At 40.4% G+C, this 18,066-nt stretch overlaps 1 protein-coding gene across 1 annotated transcript in view; it reads left to right on the top strand.

The window, feature by feature from the left end:
- The window catches only part of dntt (deoxynucleotidyltransferase, terminal), a 181,157-nt gene extending 163,408 nt beyond the window's left edge, over positions 1–17,749 (top strand). Inside the window, exon 11 of the mRNA XM_041790217.1 lies at positions 17,663–17,749. Within this exon, the coding sequence (XP_041646151.1) occupies positions 17,663–17,749 (87 nt within the window). The remainder of the gene's footprint in view (positions 1–17,662) is intronic.
- The last annotated feature ends 317 nt before the right edge of the window (positions 17,750–18,066 follow it).

Below are 18,066 nucleotides of genomic sequence, written 5' to 3'. Positions count from 1 at the left end.
CCACCATCTCAAAATACTCTTACCCCAATCATACTCATGCACCACCCATCTCACTATACTCATGCACTGCCCCTTTAACTGTACTAGTACACCACCATCTCAGCATACTTATACACAACCCTGTAATGCTCATACACTGCCTCTTGCTCACTTTATCATCCCATCATACCCATACACTGCCATCTCACCAAACTCATACACCACCCCATCATACTCATACACTGACCCTCACCATTACCATTTAGTTATTTTTGGTGTTTTAAAGTGCTTGTTTTTTTGTTTTTTTTTGTTTGTTTGTTTGTTTGTTTGTTGTTGCTGTTTGTTTGTTTGTTTGTTTGAACATATTTTAAAACATGCAATGGATAACACACCCCCAAGCACCACCATCATTCTGTCAGTCTATCTTAGACTTTTCTATAGTGCCTCAAACACACCAAAAATTTGGGTGTACGGGCTTTTGCACCCACAGATCTACTAGTACATTTATCAATCTGGACTTGAGCATACGACATGCTCAAATCCGGCGCTATGTCAGAGCTCATGTACGCATGTTTTCAAATCAGTCTTGACTCACTCTGCAACATAATCTGGCAGTATTAGATTTGATATGACTTTTTAAATGTTTTGCACTTTTAACCAAAACTTTAACGATTCCTGACCCCTGGTGCAAGGTATGCTGGACAGTACAACGATTCTCATTTTAAAAAACATATAACCTTACATCCAGAAAGTCTTCTCTGCCAATGTACAACAACAGCGTATGAACAGTGTATATATTTGAGTTTCTGGTGCCTCCAGGTGCTACCATCAGGTACCTGATTGGTACCTGATGGTGGCACCTGGGGGCATGGGCCCTGCTATGGTGGTAAGTAGATGTCTGTTCCAAGAATCAACATGCCACATTTGATTGATCTAGATAGGGTCCATGCGGTAAGACAACTTCAAGCTAGTGTTTGGCAATGCCAAATAATGTTGCAACATTATTTAGAGTGAGCCCTTGTGTCATCTCCAAACTTGGGACAGGTTCCTTTTAAATGTTGTTGTCAGATACAAGCTGTACCAAGAAGGAGACAACCCAAGAAGACCATTTCCTCACCCTGTCAGCTCTTAGGAACCATAGGCTGTCTTTTACAGATTTTCAGACAAGGTTTTCAGGATGACATGGCCTACCACTCTCTTCCCAGACAATCTTGAACAGACTGACTGCAGCCAGTCCCTGGTCTCATAGTGCTGCCCGGAGGCTTGCCATGACTGCCCTTCACCTTCAGGCCCATTTGCACTAATGTGCACGTGCACTGGAACCTAACCATAAGGAGGAACATCATATCCAGTGATGAGTCCAGATTTTGCCTATGGCAGCTGGATCTTAGCATCAAAGTGTGGAGAAGATGTGGAGAATGTATGCTGATTGCTTCACTGAGAGAGTAATGTGTTTTGGTGGAGGCAGCGCGATGTGTAGGCATCTCACTCACTGGAAAAAAAAAGGAGTGTTATCATAAGAGGCAATAGAGAGAGATATCCCAATTCCAATCCCATATCTCCACAGTCTGGAACTCTATCTTCCAAGATGACAGTGCTCGCCTCCACAGAGCAGCGATTATTAGAGACTACCTTCAGAATTTGGGAGTGGAGACGATGAAATGGCCTACCAGCAGTTCTGACCTCAACCCCATTAAACACTTGAGGGATCAACTTGTGCAAACACATCAAACACATGTTCTTTACACATGTGGCACCATTTAAAAGGGAATAAACAATGGTATAACATTTATTGCATAGAAGGGTTGTTACAACAAAGAATAATCTACCAAACACAAATGTCCCATACTTGTACCTCCATGTGTATCTTGCACAAGTCCAGTTGAGTATCAGAATCAATCTGTAACTATTGCTCATCTTAATTGTGCTTGTAAATGTATTTACAGTGCAATTGTTGCAATGGCTAATAATGGACACAGTATCTTCCTTTTGTGAGGCTTTGAGTTGTTTTTTGGGTGGCTAAACAGCCTTTGTGAAGCCTAAATTGACTGCAGCGCATGGACACTTAAAAAAATGCCCAAAATATAGAAATATTTTGACTGTGCCAAGTAAAATGGGAAAACTGCAACACCAAACCAATAGCTGCTTTTGGAAATATGAAGCATTCTTTCATAGACTCTGTGTTCAGACATCAGAAAAATGTTCATTCTTTGGTCTGATATTGAGCTTCCTCCATGTTTCTGTCCTGCTGACGCTTGCTGGCAGCTCAGTGTTGAGCAGCTCTCCAGGTTCCCCCCTCTGTCTCTGTGTCTCGTTCTCTCTCTCTGATGTGTCAGTTGAGTCGGTCTGAGCCGGGCAGGCAGCCATGTCCATCAGCTCCATCCATCAAGCAGTGGGCCGGGTGGCAGAGGGACGATGACGGGCAGCAGAGAAGGGGCAGATGTTCTGCAGGAGCTGATATGTGTTCACGTCCATGAGGGATGTCATTACGTGGCAGACAGAAAAACATGTAGCTGATTAGCAGCTTATTAAGTCAAGGACACTGGCTCCGAGTGAAAAGCACGGCTTCCATTCTGGCTCATGGTGCTGATGGTCTGCCAGTCACGCAGAACCTGAGTGTCTCACAGAGATAACCTCTCCTTCTAATTACCCACTGCTCTGTTCTTTAACTATAAGCTCCTTTTGCTACGCCAGAAAGCTCTGAAATAAACGCTGCTATTGCCATGTGAAGTATACCTAAAGGCGAGGACACAGAGGCGCATAGGGTTTGTGGATTTATGTCTCTGAGAGAACACGCTGGTCTGTGCAAAGTAAATAAAGCAGCGCGTCCCTGAGGGCGTGTAAGGATTGAGGAAAGTGGACAGAGCAGCGTAAAGAGGGCTTTAGCCCTGATCCAGGACAATGGTTAAATTGGCAACACTGAGAATCTCATCTGTGCCCTGGGTTTTCCCTTTAGTTGGATATCCAGTGAACAGAAAGTGTGTTGTTGGAAATGTGGATTTACTCCAAATCACATCAGCCTTGTCCAGCAGCCTCCCTGTTTTCCCTCATTCCTCCCCCTCAGCTTTTTTTTATCACCTGTATGTTTAATACAGTGGGGCTCGCTGCATCATAAATCGCAGCGATGTGTGTCTGCATTTCCCTGTTTTGAGCAGTCAGAGCAGTAAATGGGCTCAGGGTTATGAGCACAGGGGAAAATACAGGCAATGGTGGACTATTAAATGGGCCCTGTGATAGTTTTGCTCAAATATAACGCTGTTTCTCTAACAATACACAGTTCTCTGTGAAAGGGTGATAATATTCCTCTGGACAGTACTGATTACATGTTTTTTTGTTCAGAGAAAACAAGAGTAAGAAACAAATATATGCTCTGATTTCAGCCCACAGAGGCTGATGGACATGAAAAAGACACATTGGGTTAGATAATGTTGGGTCTTATTTTTCTAGTCTGATGAAAGCAAAAGTTTACTATTTCAACGTGATTAATGCAAGTTGCATCAAAACTGACTGCTTCAATTCAGAGTGATATCTCACTAGAACCAAAACACTCAGTGTGGCCTGCCTGTGGTCTTTCCAGAAATAAGGGAGTCTAAGGCAAATGCTAACTCACCTCTCCCAACTTAAAATCAAGCACCTAGCCATGCAGTCTCCTTCTGCAAATATTTGTGATAGAAAATGGGTCATTCTAAGGATCTCAGGGACTTAGAGCATGGAACAGCTATGGATGCTACCTTTTCAACAAGACAGTTCTTGAAACTCTATGCCTGCTGGCTTTTCCATGATCAACTACAAGTGATATTACTGGAAAGTGGAAGAGTTCAGGAACTACAGCAACTCAGCCATAGAGCAGAAGACCCCGTAAAATCACAGAGTGGTTTAATATCTGCTAGGTGCATGGTTTGTAAAAGTTGCTAGTTGTCTGCTGATTCCATAGCTGAAGAGTTATGAACTCTGGCTTGCAGCAGGAGCTTCATAGGATGGGTTTCCATGGCCAAGCAGCTGCATGCAAGCCTTACATCACCAAGTCCAATGCCCAGCAGTGGATGGAGTGGTGTAAAACACACTGAAACTTGGGTGTCATTGTGCCAATGGTGAAGTTTGGTGGAGAGGGGATAATGGTATGGGGCTGTTTTTCAAGGTTTGGGCTGGGTCCCTTATCTCTAATGAAGGACAATCTTAATGTTTTAGCATACCAATACATTTTGGACAATGCTACGTAGTGTTATAGTACTCAAGAACAATCTTGCTCTTGGATTGAAGGTCTTAGTCTTGTCTTGAAACAGGGAGCATTTTAACTTGGTCTTATCTCGGTTTCAGTTTGACCAGTCGAGACCAACACGGTTGTTAAAACAACAAATAGCTTCAATTCATGTGTAATCCCCCCACAATTCTGGACTTGTCAGTGGCTTTCATACATGCACTAATTTATTTTTGACAAGAAGTCAGTGCTTCGAAAACTGAGTTGCTAAAACCTTGTTTTTTGCCATCAAATTTATTTGCAAGAAAACTAAAACTAAAGAGAGAGTGCTCTGTTACTGTTCAACCTTAGATGATTTTAACTGACATTTATGGTCTCAGTCCCAGCTTGTCGTGGTCTTGGTCTCGACTTGGTCTCAACTCCCCCAAAAATCTTGGTCTTGTCTTGGTCTCGTTGCACTCTGGTCTCACACATGCCTGGGTCACAGATAGTGTAGTCTTGACTAGGATGCTAACACTATGCTTCCAGCTTTGTGGTCACAGTTCGGGGAAGGCCCTTTCTTTTCCAACATGACTGCTCCCCAGTGCACAAAGCAAGGACTATAGACATGGTTTGATGGTGTGGAAGAACTTGACAGGCCCGCACAGAGCCCAGACCTCAACCCCATCAAGCACCTTTGGGATGAACTGGATCAAAGATTGCGAGCCAGACCTTCTTGTCCAACATCAGGGCCTGACCGCATGAATGAATGGAGCACAAACTTCTTCAAAAACACTCCAAAATCTTGTGGAAAGCCTCCTTAGAAGAGTGGAGGCTGTTATAGCAGCAAAGGGGAGCTAAACTCCATATTAAAAGACGTGTTTGAATATATTGTCACTGCAGTCCCTGTTGGGTTAACGGGCAGGTGGCTGAATACTTCTGTCTACATAGTGTACCATCATCTTGGGCCATTCTTACAAGCATTGAAAATAATGTAGAGGTAGTTATCTTTACATCCATGTCTTTTTTTCTAGAGATCATGAAACTAAGTTATCACTGAAATAGCCTTGTTAGGATAAAAACATCTCCACAACAGGAAACAACATTTGGTAGCATGGTTTGGTCATTTAAAAGATACATTATGGACCTTTTCCTCCTTGAAATACTCGTTTCTATGTCAATTTGACAGTAGTACAGACTTCCAATAGTAAGAATGACATCCATCCCAGTTCCATAGAGCCCCTGTTTGACTGATTTCAGCACTACTTTATGCAACTTTGGCAGAAGGGTTCAGCTCCCCTGCAAGAAATGCCTACAGCTTTAAAGCAGCAGTTCACACACCAGCCTTCAGCTAAAAAGAAGCAAGTTAATCCATGTTAGTGCTGTTTTCTACAAATGCTGAGGCTAAGAGATGGAGGAGAGCTGTGATGAATGAAGTAAAGAAGAGAAAAAAGAGAGTGAACATGCATAAAGATGGACTAGAGTAAACACTGGACAGACTTTTAACATGGTCTGGTTTGGTTTAGTATGGTACAGTTTGGTATGGTCTAGTTTGTAAGCCTTGTTCTTGCTTCTGCTACCTCAGTACTGTTTTTATAGACTAGAGGTAATTTAGGACAGACATACTGATGGTGAAATACAGTTATTTATGGGTGATATTTCATGCGGCATCCAAGCTCTTTTGGAATTGAGATGTCAATGGAAATTTCCATTTAGTAAATCAGACACTCAATGTGGTTTCCTGTGTTGTGTTAGAGACTGTGGCTTAGCGCCGCTCAGCACCAGTGTGTGGGAATTTGACAGTCAAATGTTCAGAGGGTGACACTGACTCACTTTGACTTTTACATATTCTTGGTGAGAAAAACAATGGCAGTGTCAACACTCATTTGTACATTCTTTGACAGTATGGTATTCCTGGAACACTGAGACTCTCCTCTTCCCATCCTCATTCATAACACTAAAATCCAGGGGAGACTCAAAACATCTGAATTTTTCAAAACTTGTAAAACTACTGAATCCTGCTGCCGTAGCTTCTAGTGAAAAATATTTCACTTTTATATGAAATGAAAATAAAAGACATCAAAGCCAATCCTTGAATCAGGGCTCATGGAAACATTAAAGTTCTCTAAAGAGATCTTCAAGGGATGTACTGACCAAATACTGACCCAATACTGACCAAAACAGCTTAAGCTTGCCACACATAAAGATTTTTACAATCTTAAGTGATTTTTCCTATGTGAGATACCCACACGGGGAAAAATAATCACTGATTTTATCGTGTCATTCATCAAGTCAACACAGCACACACATCTTGTTCGGTTAAACATGACTTTAGAGTGAAGAAGCTACTGTGGTTAGCTGTTAGCAGCATGTTTAGTCCATTACCATGGCTGTTAGCTACATGCTAAGTTGCTGTTTCGGTCCAACTCCCTCCATTGCCAGTTCTGTAGAATATTTTACTACACATTGTTAAATCTTTTTTTCCCGCAACTCCAAGAGTTTCTCCTCCTTTTCTGATGTCCAGCCAACCTTATGTTCCCATTTACCAGCGCTGTCTATGGCACTGCCGTTACTATCGTTACCATGGCTCTGTTTTTGTTTTACTTCCTCCTTCAGTCAGCTTGCCTCCTGGTTGGCTATTCCTCTATATCACGTCACAGTTCTGCTTTTATATCCTCGGTGCTCACCACACACAACAGGTCAGGCTTCTGGTATGAATATTGGACATGTTTAATATTTAAGATCTCGTGTCGGAGCACCGATCAGGTCAGCAAGAGAAAATTTCACTCGTAACACACCACACACAACAGGATAATCTGGCAAGTTAATTTTAAATATCTGATAATTAGGCTTTTGCTGACTTTGGTGGGAAGGAGGGATTCGGCCAAACAATCGGCACAATTATCACGTAGTACAAGGGTGTCAAACTCAAGGCCCGGGGGGCAGTTCTGGCCCCTGGTACAGTTACAGCTGGCCTGCAAGACTATATCATATTTGTATTACAACTGGCCCAGGGTATGAGGGCTGCATATTTCTCCAGTGTGAGGATGTAAACTTTGCCTTGGTTATGTAAAATATCCTTGTTAAGTCATAAAAATGTGGACGAGTGAAGCGTAAAAGTAATTAGAAAAAAGTCAGGAATGTGGGAAGAGAAATTAAGTTGTGTTTTCATTTTATAGTTTTAATTCTGATAACCAAGGTTACAACTTAAACTCATGATTTTGACCTTTTTAGTTTATAATCTTGACATTTTGTCTCATATTTTGACCTTTAAAATTCTCAATTTAAAATTCTAACTCATATATTGACCTTAAAAAGTCAGGAATTTTAAAGTTTATGATTCTTGGGGAGGATTGTTGACATTCCAGGGACATATTTTTTGTTAGAAAAGGCTGAAAAAGTGCATTTCGCATAAGTCTTTAAGTCTGCGAGGCTGGTTGTGTGTTTGGTATAAAAACTGAGCAAGATGGAGCAAGCAACATAACACCCCAGCAGTGTCACAGACTGATCACCTTCATGCCACATCACATACTGTAGATGCAGTTGTTAACAAAAGGAGCTCCAACCAATCACTGAGTGCTTAAATGAGCATCATTTTCCAAAAGGTCAACATTTCTATATCACATATCATGTTTTGGACTGATGTTTGGTGATTCTAATATTTTGAGATGGTGATTTTTCTGTTTTTGTGAGCTGTAAGCAATAATGACGCAAAAACAAAAGAAAGAAAAAAACCACTTTGTAATAGATGTTAACAAATAAAGTCTCATTTCTTGATTAAATCAAAGGGGGAAAAACTTTTTAATGATATTTCATTGGCAGCCATTGTTTATAGATTTGCATTAAAACTGAAAATGCCCAAAGCTACTGCATGATCCCTGCTTAAAAGGCATTGATTGGTCTGGTCATTATCTGACCAGGAACAAACATTTCAGGTTGAACATGGAATCTGTCCAGTCCACTGGCTTTCCAAAATATGAATATACATCAATTTTAAACCCCATTATCTGCGTGAATAAGTCTGACTTTGAGAAATCTGATCAGTGCACATCACGACTCTGATAATACCAGCCTGTCACTGAAAGCAGGAAGTAAATATAGTCTTATTTTTTGCAGATAGGTTTTGACCCTATCCAAGAACCTTACAATGAATTAATAACTAATAAACATCTGAAACACCATGAAACACTCTGAAGGGATGTATTATTTTTCAATTAATCCCACAAAATTGGTCACATCATCAAGAAAACAGTCCATTATGACCCATTACAGTATTCAGAAGTGCTGTTATTGTTTTCAAGGTTGGATTTTTGAGGCTGCTACTGTATTTCTTATACTTTCTAGACATATAGTGGTGAAGCTGATCCAGCTAAATCTTTGGCTTGTTTCTTGATTTCTCATCTGTGTTTGACTCTGCTGTAGTGTGGCCAGTAATCATTTCCATCGCCAGAACCAATAAAAGTACAAGTTAGGCCCACATTGTGAAGTCCTGTCTAACCTGAACCCAAATTAAGTATGAAAGAGAATTAAAAAGGTGTGATATGAGCTTCATGCAGCGTGCACACTGACCCCCCGCTGCCTTGCTAACCTGTCATTTGCATTATAAAGAACCAGCCAGTACGCTGGGAGACATGCCTTGTAGTGCCTTTCTATCAGGCTGCCAACTATTTGCTCCGAGTTATCTGCCTTTGGCTAGCAGCGGGGGCCGACGTGCTCTCAGATTTTCCCTCCATGTCTTGGTAACGTGTCAGGTCCAGTTTAGCACTTGAAGGCAGGATGTGTCAGAATCACAGGCCGCTTCCTCTCCTGGCTGTCTCATTCCCAAGGTGAGTCAGGCCCCGTCACCACTTCTATGGAGACATCGCTCTTAACTTGGGGTTGGTGTACGGCCAGCAGTTAATAGCCCTGTCGTGATTTGTCAGGGAAAATACTCATCTGCTGAAGAGCGCGATCACTTTGAGCAAGGTTAGAGTGTTTATGTGGGAGGTGGACGGTCAAATGTAAATCTCTACAGTCGCTGCATGTTTTAGCCTTGTGGAGCAGACAGGGCAAATAAAAACCTAAATTGATATTGACAGCTTGCAGTGAGGCAGGAGCTCAGATAGAAGTACTCTTATGGCTGACAAATGAAAAGAAAGATTTTTCATCAAAAATATGTTTCTGCACTAGGACTGTAACAACAAATAAATACAACCAATAAAAATGTGAATTATAAGTGTTGCTGGGGATTGGTGACACACTAAAGTAGTTGATTTAAACACTTATGCATCTGTATTTGTGTTGTACAAAGATAAACTTTAGCTTCTTTCTATGATGGCAGCAACACAGTGGTTTAAATATGATGCTAAAAGGTCCCCATGGTGGGTATCTGTGATGAAACTCCACAGGATGAGACAGGACTAAAATGTTTGGTGGGCTGTCAGACATTTGAAATTCCCTTAAATTGTTACACTGTGACTATGATATTTTTGTCAAAAGCATGGTCTATACAGTAGAAAGCACTGAGTAATGCCTGAGTAATGTCAGCCAATTGGTTTCTGAGTTAGTCTTCTGATGCCAACCCATAGTGGTGGCCATATTGAAAACGTCTTTAACTTTTGGTTGGTCTATTAACAGAAAAAGAGGCTGAGCCGAGGTGGATTCTTAGGCCTCCTGACGAACAGCTCGACCTTGCTGGCTTGTATTCCAATGAGCCATGCACCTAACTCACCTATCACTAAGCCCCGCCCCCTGAGCTCGACTGAACAAACAGTCGCTAAGTTGTTTGCAGTTGGTCAGGCTTTAACTACAGCCTTGGCTAGAATGAACACTGATGTCAGATTGTAAAAGAGCAATAATACTAAGTGGAAAAGATGATATGATAAGTGAACATTATGAAGCTGAAGGTGGCTATAATGATATCAGAAATGAGCTATTAGTGGTTTGCTGGACTGTGACGTTACGATGTTGGTACCTGTCACTTTCAGCAAACTTTGCCAACTCTATGTTGCCTTGCCTTAGCACAAATGTAGATATCCTTGTTGATCTTTTTAATCCAAAGGAGAAACTTTGCTGCATTTATGTGAGGTTTAGTCCCTCCAGTGAGTCCTAGGTCTAACCCAGGGTCTCCTTTAAATGCCTTTCAATCACATGGTCAATTCTACGCTCACTTGAGAACAAGACCCTGAGATACCTGAACTCTGTCACTCTGGGCAAAGTAGATTTGGGGTAGACCCAGGCTCACCAGAGTACATGTCATCAGGCCTGAGAATGCCTCAGAATCCCCCTGGAAGAGCTGTAAAATCACGCTTGGGAGAGGGATGTCTGGGCTGACTTGCTTAGCCTGCTGCCTTACAACCCCGCCCCAGATAAAGCAGAAGGAAAATGGATGGATGGATGGATGGATAGGGGGATGTGAGGTTTATGCAATGGGATAAAATACACCTCATTTTCAGGATACCTTGTTTAAGTGTTGCCTAAGTTGTAACTTTATAAATTTCAGTATAAAGACAGGAGAATCAAAATTTCTATTGCTTTTCTATCTGTTTAGGAGCTGGAGTATCTGCATATTTTCATACTTTTGCACCCTTGCATTGGCTTCATTTTCAGTACCAGAGTTTTCTGCTTCATCAAAATAAAACTGGAAGACAGGAAAGCTGTAAGGCACCCAGCAGAGTTGGCAGGCATGTGTCAGTAAAGCAGAGCAAGAGGGCACAAGCCAACATGTTAACAAGCTCAAAGAGCTAATGATAGTCTGACCAACAGCCAGTGACGAAGGTCTGAATGGCAGCATAGTATTAGTTTCTATAAAATGAGTTAAGATTAGTTGGAATTTCTCACTCTTCTGTGATAAAAAACATGACATAGGTAGTACTTAAGAGCTACCCGCTGTGAAAGTGCTCCACCATGCCTACTAACTCCTTCATTCTGTTTATGTATTGCTGCCATTTGTAAGGCTGTACAAATAGTGCAGTAATATGTTCCCTGTAGTTATTTTTACTGTTCTGTTTGTTTTTTGCATTACTAGTACTAAATCCAGACAAGCTGGGACATTGTGCAAAATGTAAATAAGAAATGAATGCAGTGATTTGTAAATCCTTTTCAACCTAAATTAAATTAAATGCAGCCCAAAGACAAAACCCTCTTTTCCCCCATCACTCCTCTAACAACAAATTGTAGATCTTCAGCATTCTTGCTTCAAGCACATCTTAAGTAACAGCTAGGGCACTGATCATCAACTGGAGGCCTGAAGCTTTCCATCCAGCCCCGAGAAGATAAATGAAATTCAGAAAATGTGCTGAGCAAAAAATACATGCCCCCCCTTATTTTTAATACATACAGATATTAACCCTTAATGCTCACAGCTATTTTTTTCACCATCACGTCTTGCCTGGACCTTTTTGTTAAAAAGCTTGTAAAACATCAACACTGTGGTGCACAGTCAAGTTCTATGCATTTTTTTTTTCAGGACAACCTGGGCTTTAAGAATATATGTACAACAGTAATGTCACTTGAATTATGAAAAAGTTATAAGACTCTAAAGACGAAATATAAAAACAAATCAATTTTAAACTCAAAGATTTTCATTGATAACACAGTGAACAATAGTGACAAAGCATTTTCTTTGCATAGACTTGTTCTCCATCTCTTGGGGACAAAACAGTAAAAAAATAAACATTCTGTGACTAATAGTTTTCAAAATATCTAAATAAATACAAAAGAAAGTCCATGCACTTTTTTGCAGTTAGTGTGTTTTTTTTTGTGTGCCATTCTTCTAACCAGTAGAGAAGCAACTGGTCGACTACAACTCCCACAATGCTTTGCATCTAAACACTGCCCTCAACAAATATTGCTCTGCCCTTAAAAAAGCCAAAGTACATGATCGAAAATGAACTAAAGATGGACAAAAAGATGCTTATTATCGGATCTAACGCCGTAGATTTAATAGTTAAAGACCCTGAAAAGTCACTGAAGTTCCGGGCTCGCTAGGACGGCGTCCTTTAGGGCTACGAAGACATCAAGGGTAGCAAATGAACGGCAAAATGGTCAGCTTTCATAGGAAAATAAAGAGTGTCTCCGATGTATGGTTCAAAAGCTATTAATGTTTTTCTAAACTGTTTGGCTTCTTGTTTTATACAACAACCCTGTCTTCAGAGACCCCAGGAAGTCAGCCAAGTTCTGGGCTCACTAGAAAATGTTCTGTAAGAGCTACGAATACATGAAGCACATATATAGAAAGGCACAACACAGAGCTTTCACAGGAAAAAACACAAGTTAGTGCCTATGACTTACGGCTCAAAAGTTACAAAGGAATTTACAAAGGGGAGTGCCTTCAGCACGGAGCCGTGCCACTGGAGCTCTAAGGGTTAAACTAACCCCCAACATAAATGAGATTGAAATGTTATGATCAGTTTTCCAAAAATCCACCTATCAGCTGTTCTCAAATAAGATGCATGACAAGCACATACTCATCAGTCTATCCTTAATTAAAGCTCCTTTTTACTGCATCAACGTCACAGTTCATTTTCTTTAAGAGTGTATTTTTTTTACTGCTGGAAAATTAAAACAAAAGACCTGTTTCCATCATGTGCTTTTCACCAATCAGGATGCAGCATTTTTACATCAAACCTAGCAATGGATTGCATGGCAGCTGCAGAAAAATGTGTTTTATCTCAATTGCCTCCTTGTGGGACTGAGTTCACCGCTAAAGGCTAAAACTAAAGTACATTTCAAAGAACATAAAAGGTATTTAAGGTATTTAAACTATAATAACATAATTATACAATCATCCATGCTGGTTGTCAGCCAGCGTTGCTTAAGACACCGCTTCACACTTTAATGAAGGAAGCTTGGACGAAAGCTAACTGGCTAAAGAGGAGAAAGTTTCCAGAGCGGTAATGGTGGACAACGACAAAGCCAGAAGTTTACTTAGAGATCCCCCAGCCTCATTTAAATCCAAAGTATGGATACACTTCAGCTTCTATGACATCAAAGGGACAAACTCGACAAAGACTATGCAGTATGTAAGAACTGTCTAACGAAAGGAAAGTACATGGGAAATACAACGAACATGCTGAGCCACTTGCAGCACCACCATCCTGATCTCCTGGCTGGGAAAGCAGTTGATGCTAATGCTAACGTTAGCAATCATGCCACCGTTAATGCAATGTTCAGCACAAAGCTCCCTTTCTCATCCCCAAAGGCCGCCAACATTACAAGTCAGTTTATTTGCAAGGACCTCCGACCCTACAGCGTGGTCGAAAATGAAGGTTTTCACCAGATGCTAAAAACGTTGGAGCCAAGGTATGAAATACTGACCTGGAAATATTTCACAGAAAAATCTGTTCCAACTCTACCGTGAGGCGAGAGGGAAAGTAGAGAGTGCTCACCAGTCTGCTGAAAGACTTGGACTCACATGTGATGGTTGGACTTCACGTGCCACGGAGTCGTTTCTGACAATCACAGCTCATTTTATTGACAACGAATGGGAAATGCATTCCTTTGTTCTGCAAGCAAGGGCAATGCCTAAAACTCATACTAGTGTCCATGTGACAGAAGTTTTGCAGAAGGCAATGCAAGAATAGAAACAAACAGAAAAAAGCCCAGCAGTAGTAACCGACAACACCGCAAATATGGCTGTAGCTGTTGAGCTGTGTGAAACTGCCAGCTGTTGCTCGACTGCTTGCCAAAGTCCAGAGGATTTCAGTCTTCTTTCACAGAAGCATCAATGCTGCAGATGCAATGAAGAGAAATCAGGAGATGCTGGGCCTTCCACATCACAAGCTCATTCCAGATGTTGTGGTCTGATGGAACAGTACTTTTAAGATGCTCTCCAAGGTTCTCGAGCAGCAGCCTGCAATATGTGCCACCCTCTTATCTCCCCAGGTAAATCATTCTGATCTGATATCATCTAATTAGTTTGTACATCTTGTTTATTGTATTTTAATGGAGAAGCTGTGGATGAAACTTGAAATATGAGTTTAAAGTGTCAATTTAAAGTGCTGTGCTTCTGTTATACTCATAATTTAGGTTTCATTCACAAAATCTAAATTCATTGTTTTAATGAAGACTGGGACAGACTGAGACAGACATCTCAAAATGCCAAATTGATTGTGTAAGCTCTTAAGCCTATGATGGTGGCCGCACACATCATATGTGAAGAGTAGAGCCCAACAGTTTGGCCCCCAGGTTTAAATCTCTGCTCCTTCTGCTGCCACCAGATGTGCAGGAGAAAAATGTTAATAAAACCTTTAAGAAACGAGACATTATTTGATGTGAACATGCTTTCAGATAACAATGTAAATGTATGCCACTGTTTGTTTTGTACAGGAGGATGCAGATTTGGAAGTAGAGAAACATTCTCATGGGGTAACTTTGGCAGAGGAGGGAGGGCATAGTGAACAGAGGGCTGCAGATTTTCCTGTCACCAGTGAGAATGAGAACTACTCCACCAAGAAGAGGAAATCTGCCCTTGTTGACCTCCTCAGACAGACATTCAAGACCACCAGAGCCCCCTTGGTATCAGCTATGTCCATGGCTGAAAAAGAGATCAGACAATACCAGGATGCTCCACTGCTACCACTGACGGATGAGGCACTGGTGTGGTGGATATCTCAGACACTATGCGACCCATTCCTTTCTAAGCTGGCACAAAGGCATCTCTGCATTCCAGGGACTGGCATATCAGCAGAGAGGATCTTTCCCACTGCTGGTGACATATTTGCCCCTCAGAAGTATGCTCACCTCTGAGCATGTTGATCAGTTCCTGTTTCTCAGGGAGAACATGCATATTTAAGGTTGAACTAAAATCTTCTCAGGTTTGTACTCAGGTTTATAAAACAAGTTTCTTTGAGGACTGATTAAAGAAAGAAAAAATGTTCAAGGTTTGTGCAAAACACGTCAACCAGCAGTTAAATGTGTGAAGATATACTCAGAAAAATTCATCAGGCTTTAAAAGTTGAGGCACTAAATTGTGACACTGTTTACATGAAGTTCAAGCTTTAGAAGGTAAAAGCACAAAATGTCTCAAAGTTTACATAAAAGATAGTTATGCACTAAAGTTAAAATATGGATTTTCATACTTTTAGAAAGAAATGTCAATATCTTTAGGCACTGTTTTTTAATCTCTCCAGATTTTATACTTTATTTACATTTTTTAAAAACTGTTCTGCTGCAGAACTGTGAGGTTTCATTAAAGTTTGAACTTGTACCAGTTTATGTGACGCCTGTGGACATTGACCAGTCAGTGTGTTTATAAAAAAGGCACTATGCTAAGACTTTACGCACTTAATGTTCAGTGCCTGAGCTCAGTCTGTCAAATTCTGTTAAACTGACACTAAATTGCAGTGAATAAATTGAGAAATTCTTCAGTTGACCGTTTAACAACTATTTTATATTCTCTAGTTAGAAATATTTTGTCATGGATCTTTATACAATTTTCTTGCAATGTATCGATTATTGCAGAATCGCTGTATTGTGATAATATCGGTATTGTGGCCCATGTATCAAGTATCCTCTCGTATCATTTCATCTTGTGAGGTACTCTGTGATTCCCTCTCATACTTGAAAGCAAGATAAAGAGAAACATTATAATCTTAGCTTTCTGGATATATGTTAAGTTCTTTGCAAGAAATTAGTATAAACAATTGGCTGTCAGTTCTTCTGGATTTGTTTCATGCCACATCAATAAATGCATCTTTGAACAAAATATGTGAAAGTAAAATATACAGTATTAGAATAACATCCATGTTCACAACAGTGAAAAAGTAACCAAAACTGTGTTTATAATGAAAGATTTTTATATTTCTTGATTAGAAATCCATCCATCCATTTTCTATACCGTTTATCCCATTGGGGGTTGTGGGGTGCTGGAGCCTATGGCTGTCATTGGGTGAGAGGTGAGGTTAACCCCTTAAAGCCTGAAAACACACATTATAGCCAGAAAATTCTTTTTTTTTTTTTCAGGACTGAACTGATTATTTAACTTTCTACATTCTAAATTTCTATAAAATTTTACATATATATATTTTTGTGTCTCATTTGATACATAAGGTGTTTCTGATAACTGATAATCCACTTATGGGCATTTTTATCATTTATCAGATTGTATTCAGAAGGGTTTTTTTTAGTAATTTATTGATCATATTGATTAGATAGAGGTATCATAAAAGTATGTATCAAATATGATACAACAGGTTTTAAGGGGTTAAATTGAAATGATCAGAAAACGAGTGAAAATTTGGCCCTTTGGCATAGAGAATAAAATTAACGTGGCCATCCTGGTCACCAAAGTTGCCCATCCTGGGTTTAGATGGTCCTTGTTCTCATTGGTCCAGAGGACACAGCAGACATCATTTCCTGAAATAATCTGAAATGTGGACTTGTCAGACCACAGCAAGTTTAACATTTTTGTTCAGCCCACCTCAGATAAGCTCAGGCCCGGAGAAGTCAGTGACACTGCTGAATGTTGCTGATCTATAGAACTGAACTTACATTTGTAGATGCAACAATGTTGTTCGTAAACTGTCAGGTTTTCAAAAAAATGCAAACACAAGTAGGACCCAAACGCAAGGCACTGATGCAAAAAGGTTTAATAACTCAAAAAGGCAAAAATACAACAAAACTAATCCAAAATCAAAATGCACAGAACGGGAGGTAGCCACAAGAGATTCACAGGAAGGATTAACAGGAGGATACGTAGGAAGGATCGTCAGACAAACTGACAAAGACGCAGGGAAACACAGGTACTAAATAGACAGGGAGTGATCAGACACAGGGAGACAGGTGAGGACAATGAGACACAGGTGAAGGCAATCAGGGTGGAGGGAAAACACAAGGGCAGGAAGAGAACAGAAATCACACAAAAGGAGAGGAAATGGAAAATTGAAAACACTGTTCATAAACTGTTGGGCTATTTTTCCACGCAGTCTTTACAAAACAAAGAAACTCCATTGTTGATTGTGAAGAGCTGAGTTTTTCAGGAGGGCTCCTTTTATATCCAAACATGTTACTCTCATCTGTTTCATGTTACTTCTTTCTTACCTGTCCAGGTTTTTTTTTTTTTTTTTTTTTTTCGATTTACAAACAGTTCCTCAAGGTTTTTTTCTCCCTTGTCCCAACTTTTTTAGAATATGTTGCTGGCATCAAATTCAGACTGTAAAAGCAGTGAAGTTGAGCTATTTGACATAAAATATCTTGTCTTTGTGATTTAATTAAATATGGGTTGAAAAAGAATTTGCAAATAATTGTTACACAATGTCCCGACTTTTTTGGAACTGGGGTTTGTTTTTATAGTTCATAACATTTTAGCAACTCAAGCAACAACCTGTTGCTGCTTAAATATCACTGTCCTGTAAATGGATGGACTGGTGGGACGAAATGTTTTCTTTAACTCCAATTAACTGAAAATTAATAAATCAAAAATATTACTGACCTGTGAGTCTCTGCATCCCGTCTCTGCTCTGAAGATGAGTTCTTGCACATTCCTGCAGAAGTGACTGGTTTTCTGTTTGTTTATCCTCTCTGTAGAAAGAGTTCCTGGCAGCTACGACTGAAAAGGAAATCTTTGCCCATCTGGGTCTCGAGTACATCGAGCCTTGGCAGAGAAACGCGTAGGCCTCCGCTCCTTCCTGGCTGGATGATACCCTCTGCGTACGTCAGCGATTCTCCCATCTGCTTTCCATTCTGCAGCTCTCTTGTGATTCTCTCTCAGACTGCTTTTGATTCTTGTACAGTTTTGTGTTGTTGCAGTTTCTGTTGTTTATGTTGTCTGGATGACATGCTGGTGTACAATTCATAATTCTACTTATTGTCTGTAATTGAGCAAACATGCTGCCATTCGATGCCTGCCTGTCTTCAAGTGTTGAAATCAGAAAGAAGAATCAAAGGATGATCGCCTGTGAGGTGAAGAGAGAGTTTGAAAGAAACTGAGG

The sequence above is a fragment of the Cheilinus undulatus genome, linkage group 6 (genome assembly GCF_018320785.1).
Source record: "Cheilinus undulatus linkage group 6, ASM1832078v1, whole genome shotgun sequence".
NCBI classification, from domain to species: domain Eukaryota; kingdom Metazoa; phylum Chordata; class Actinopteri; order Labriformes; family Labridae; genus Cheilinus; species Cheilinus undulatus.
Note: the sequence above shows the minus strand (reverse complement) of the source record. Positions and strands in the feature narration are given on the sequence as shown.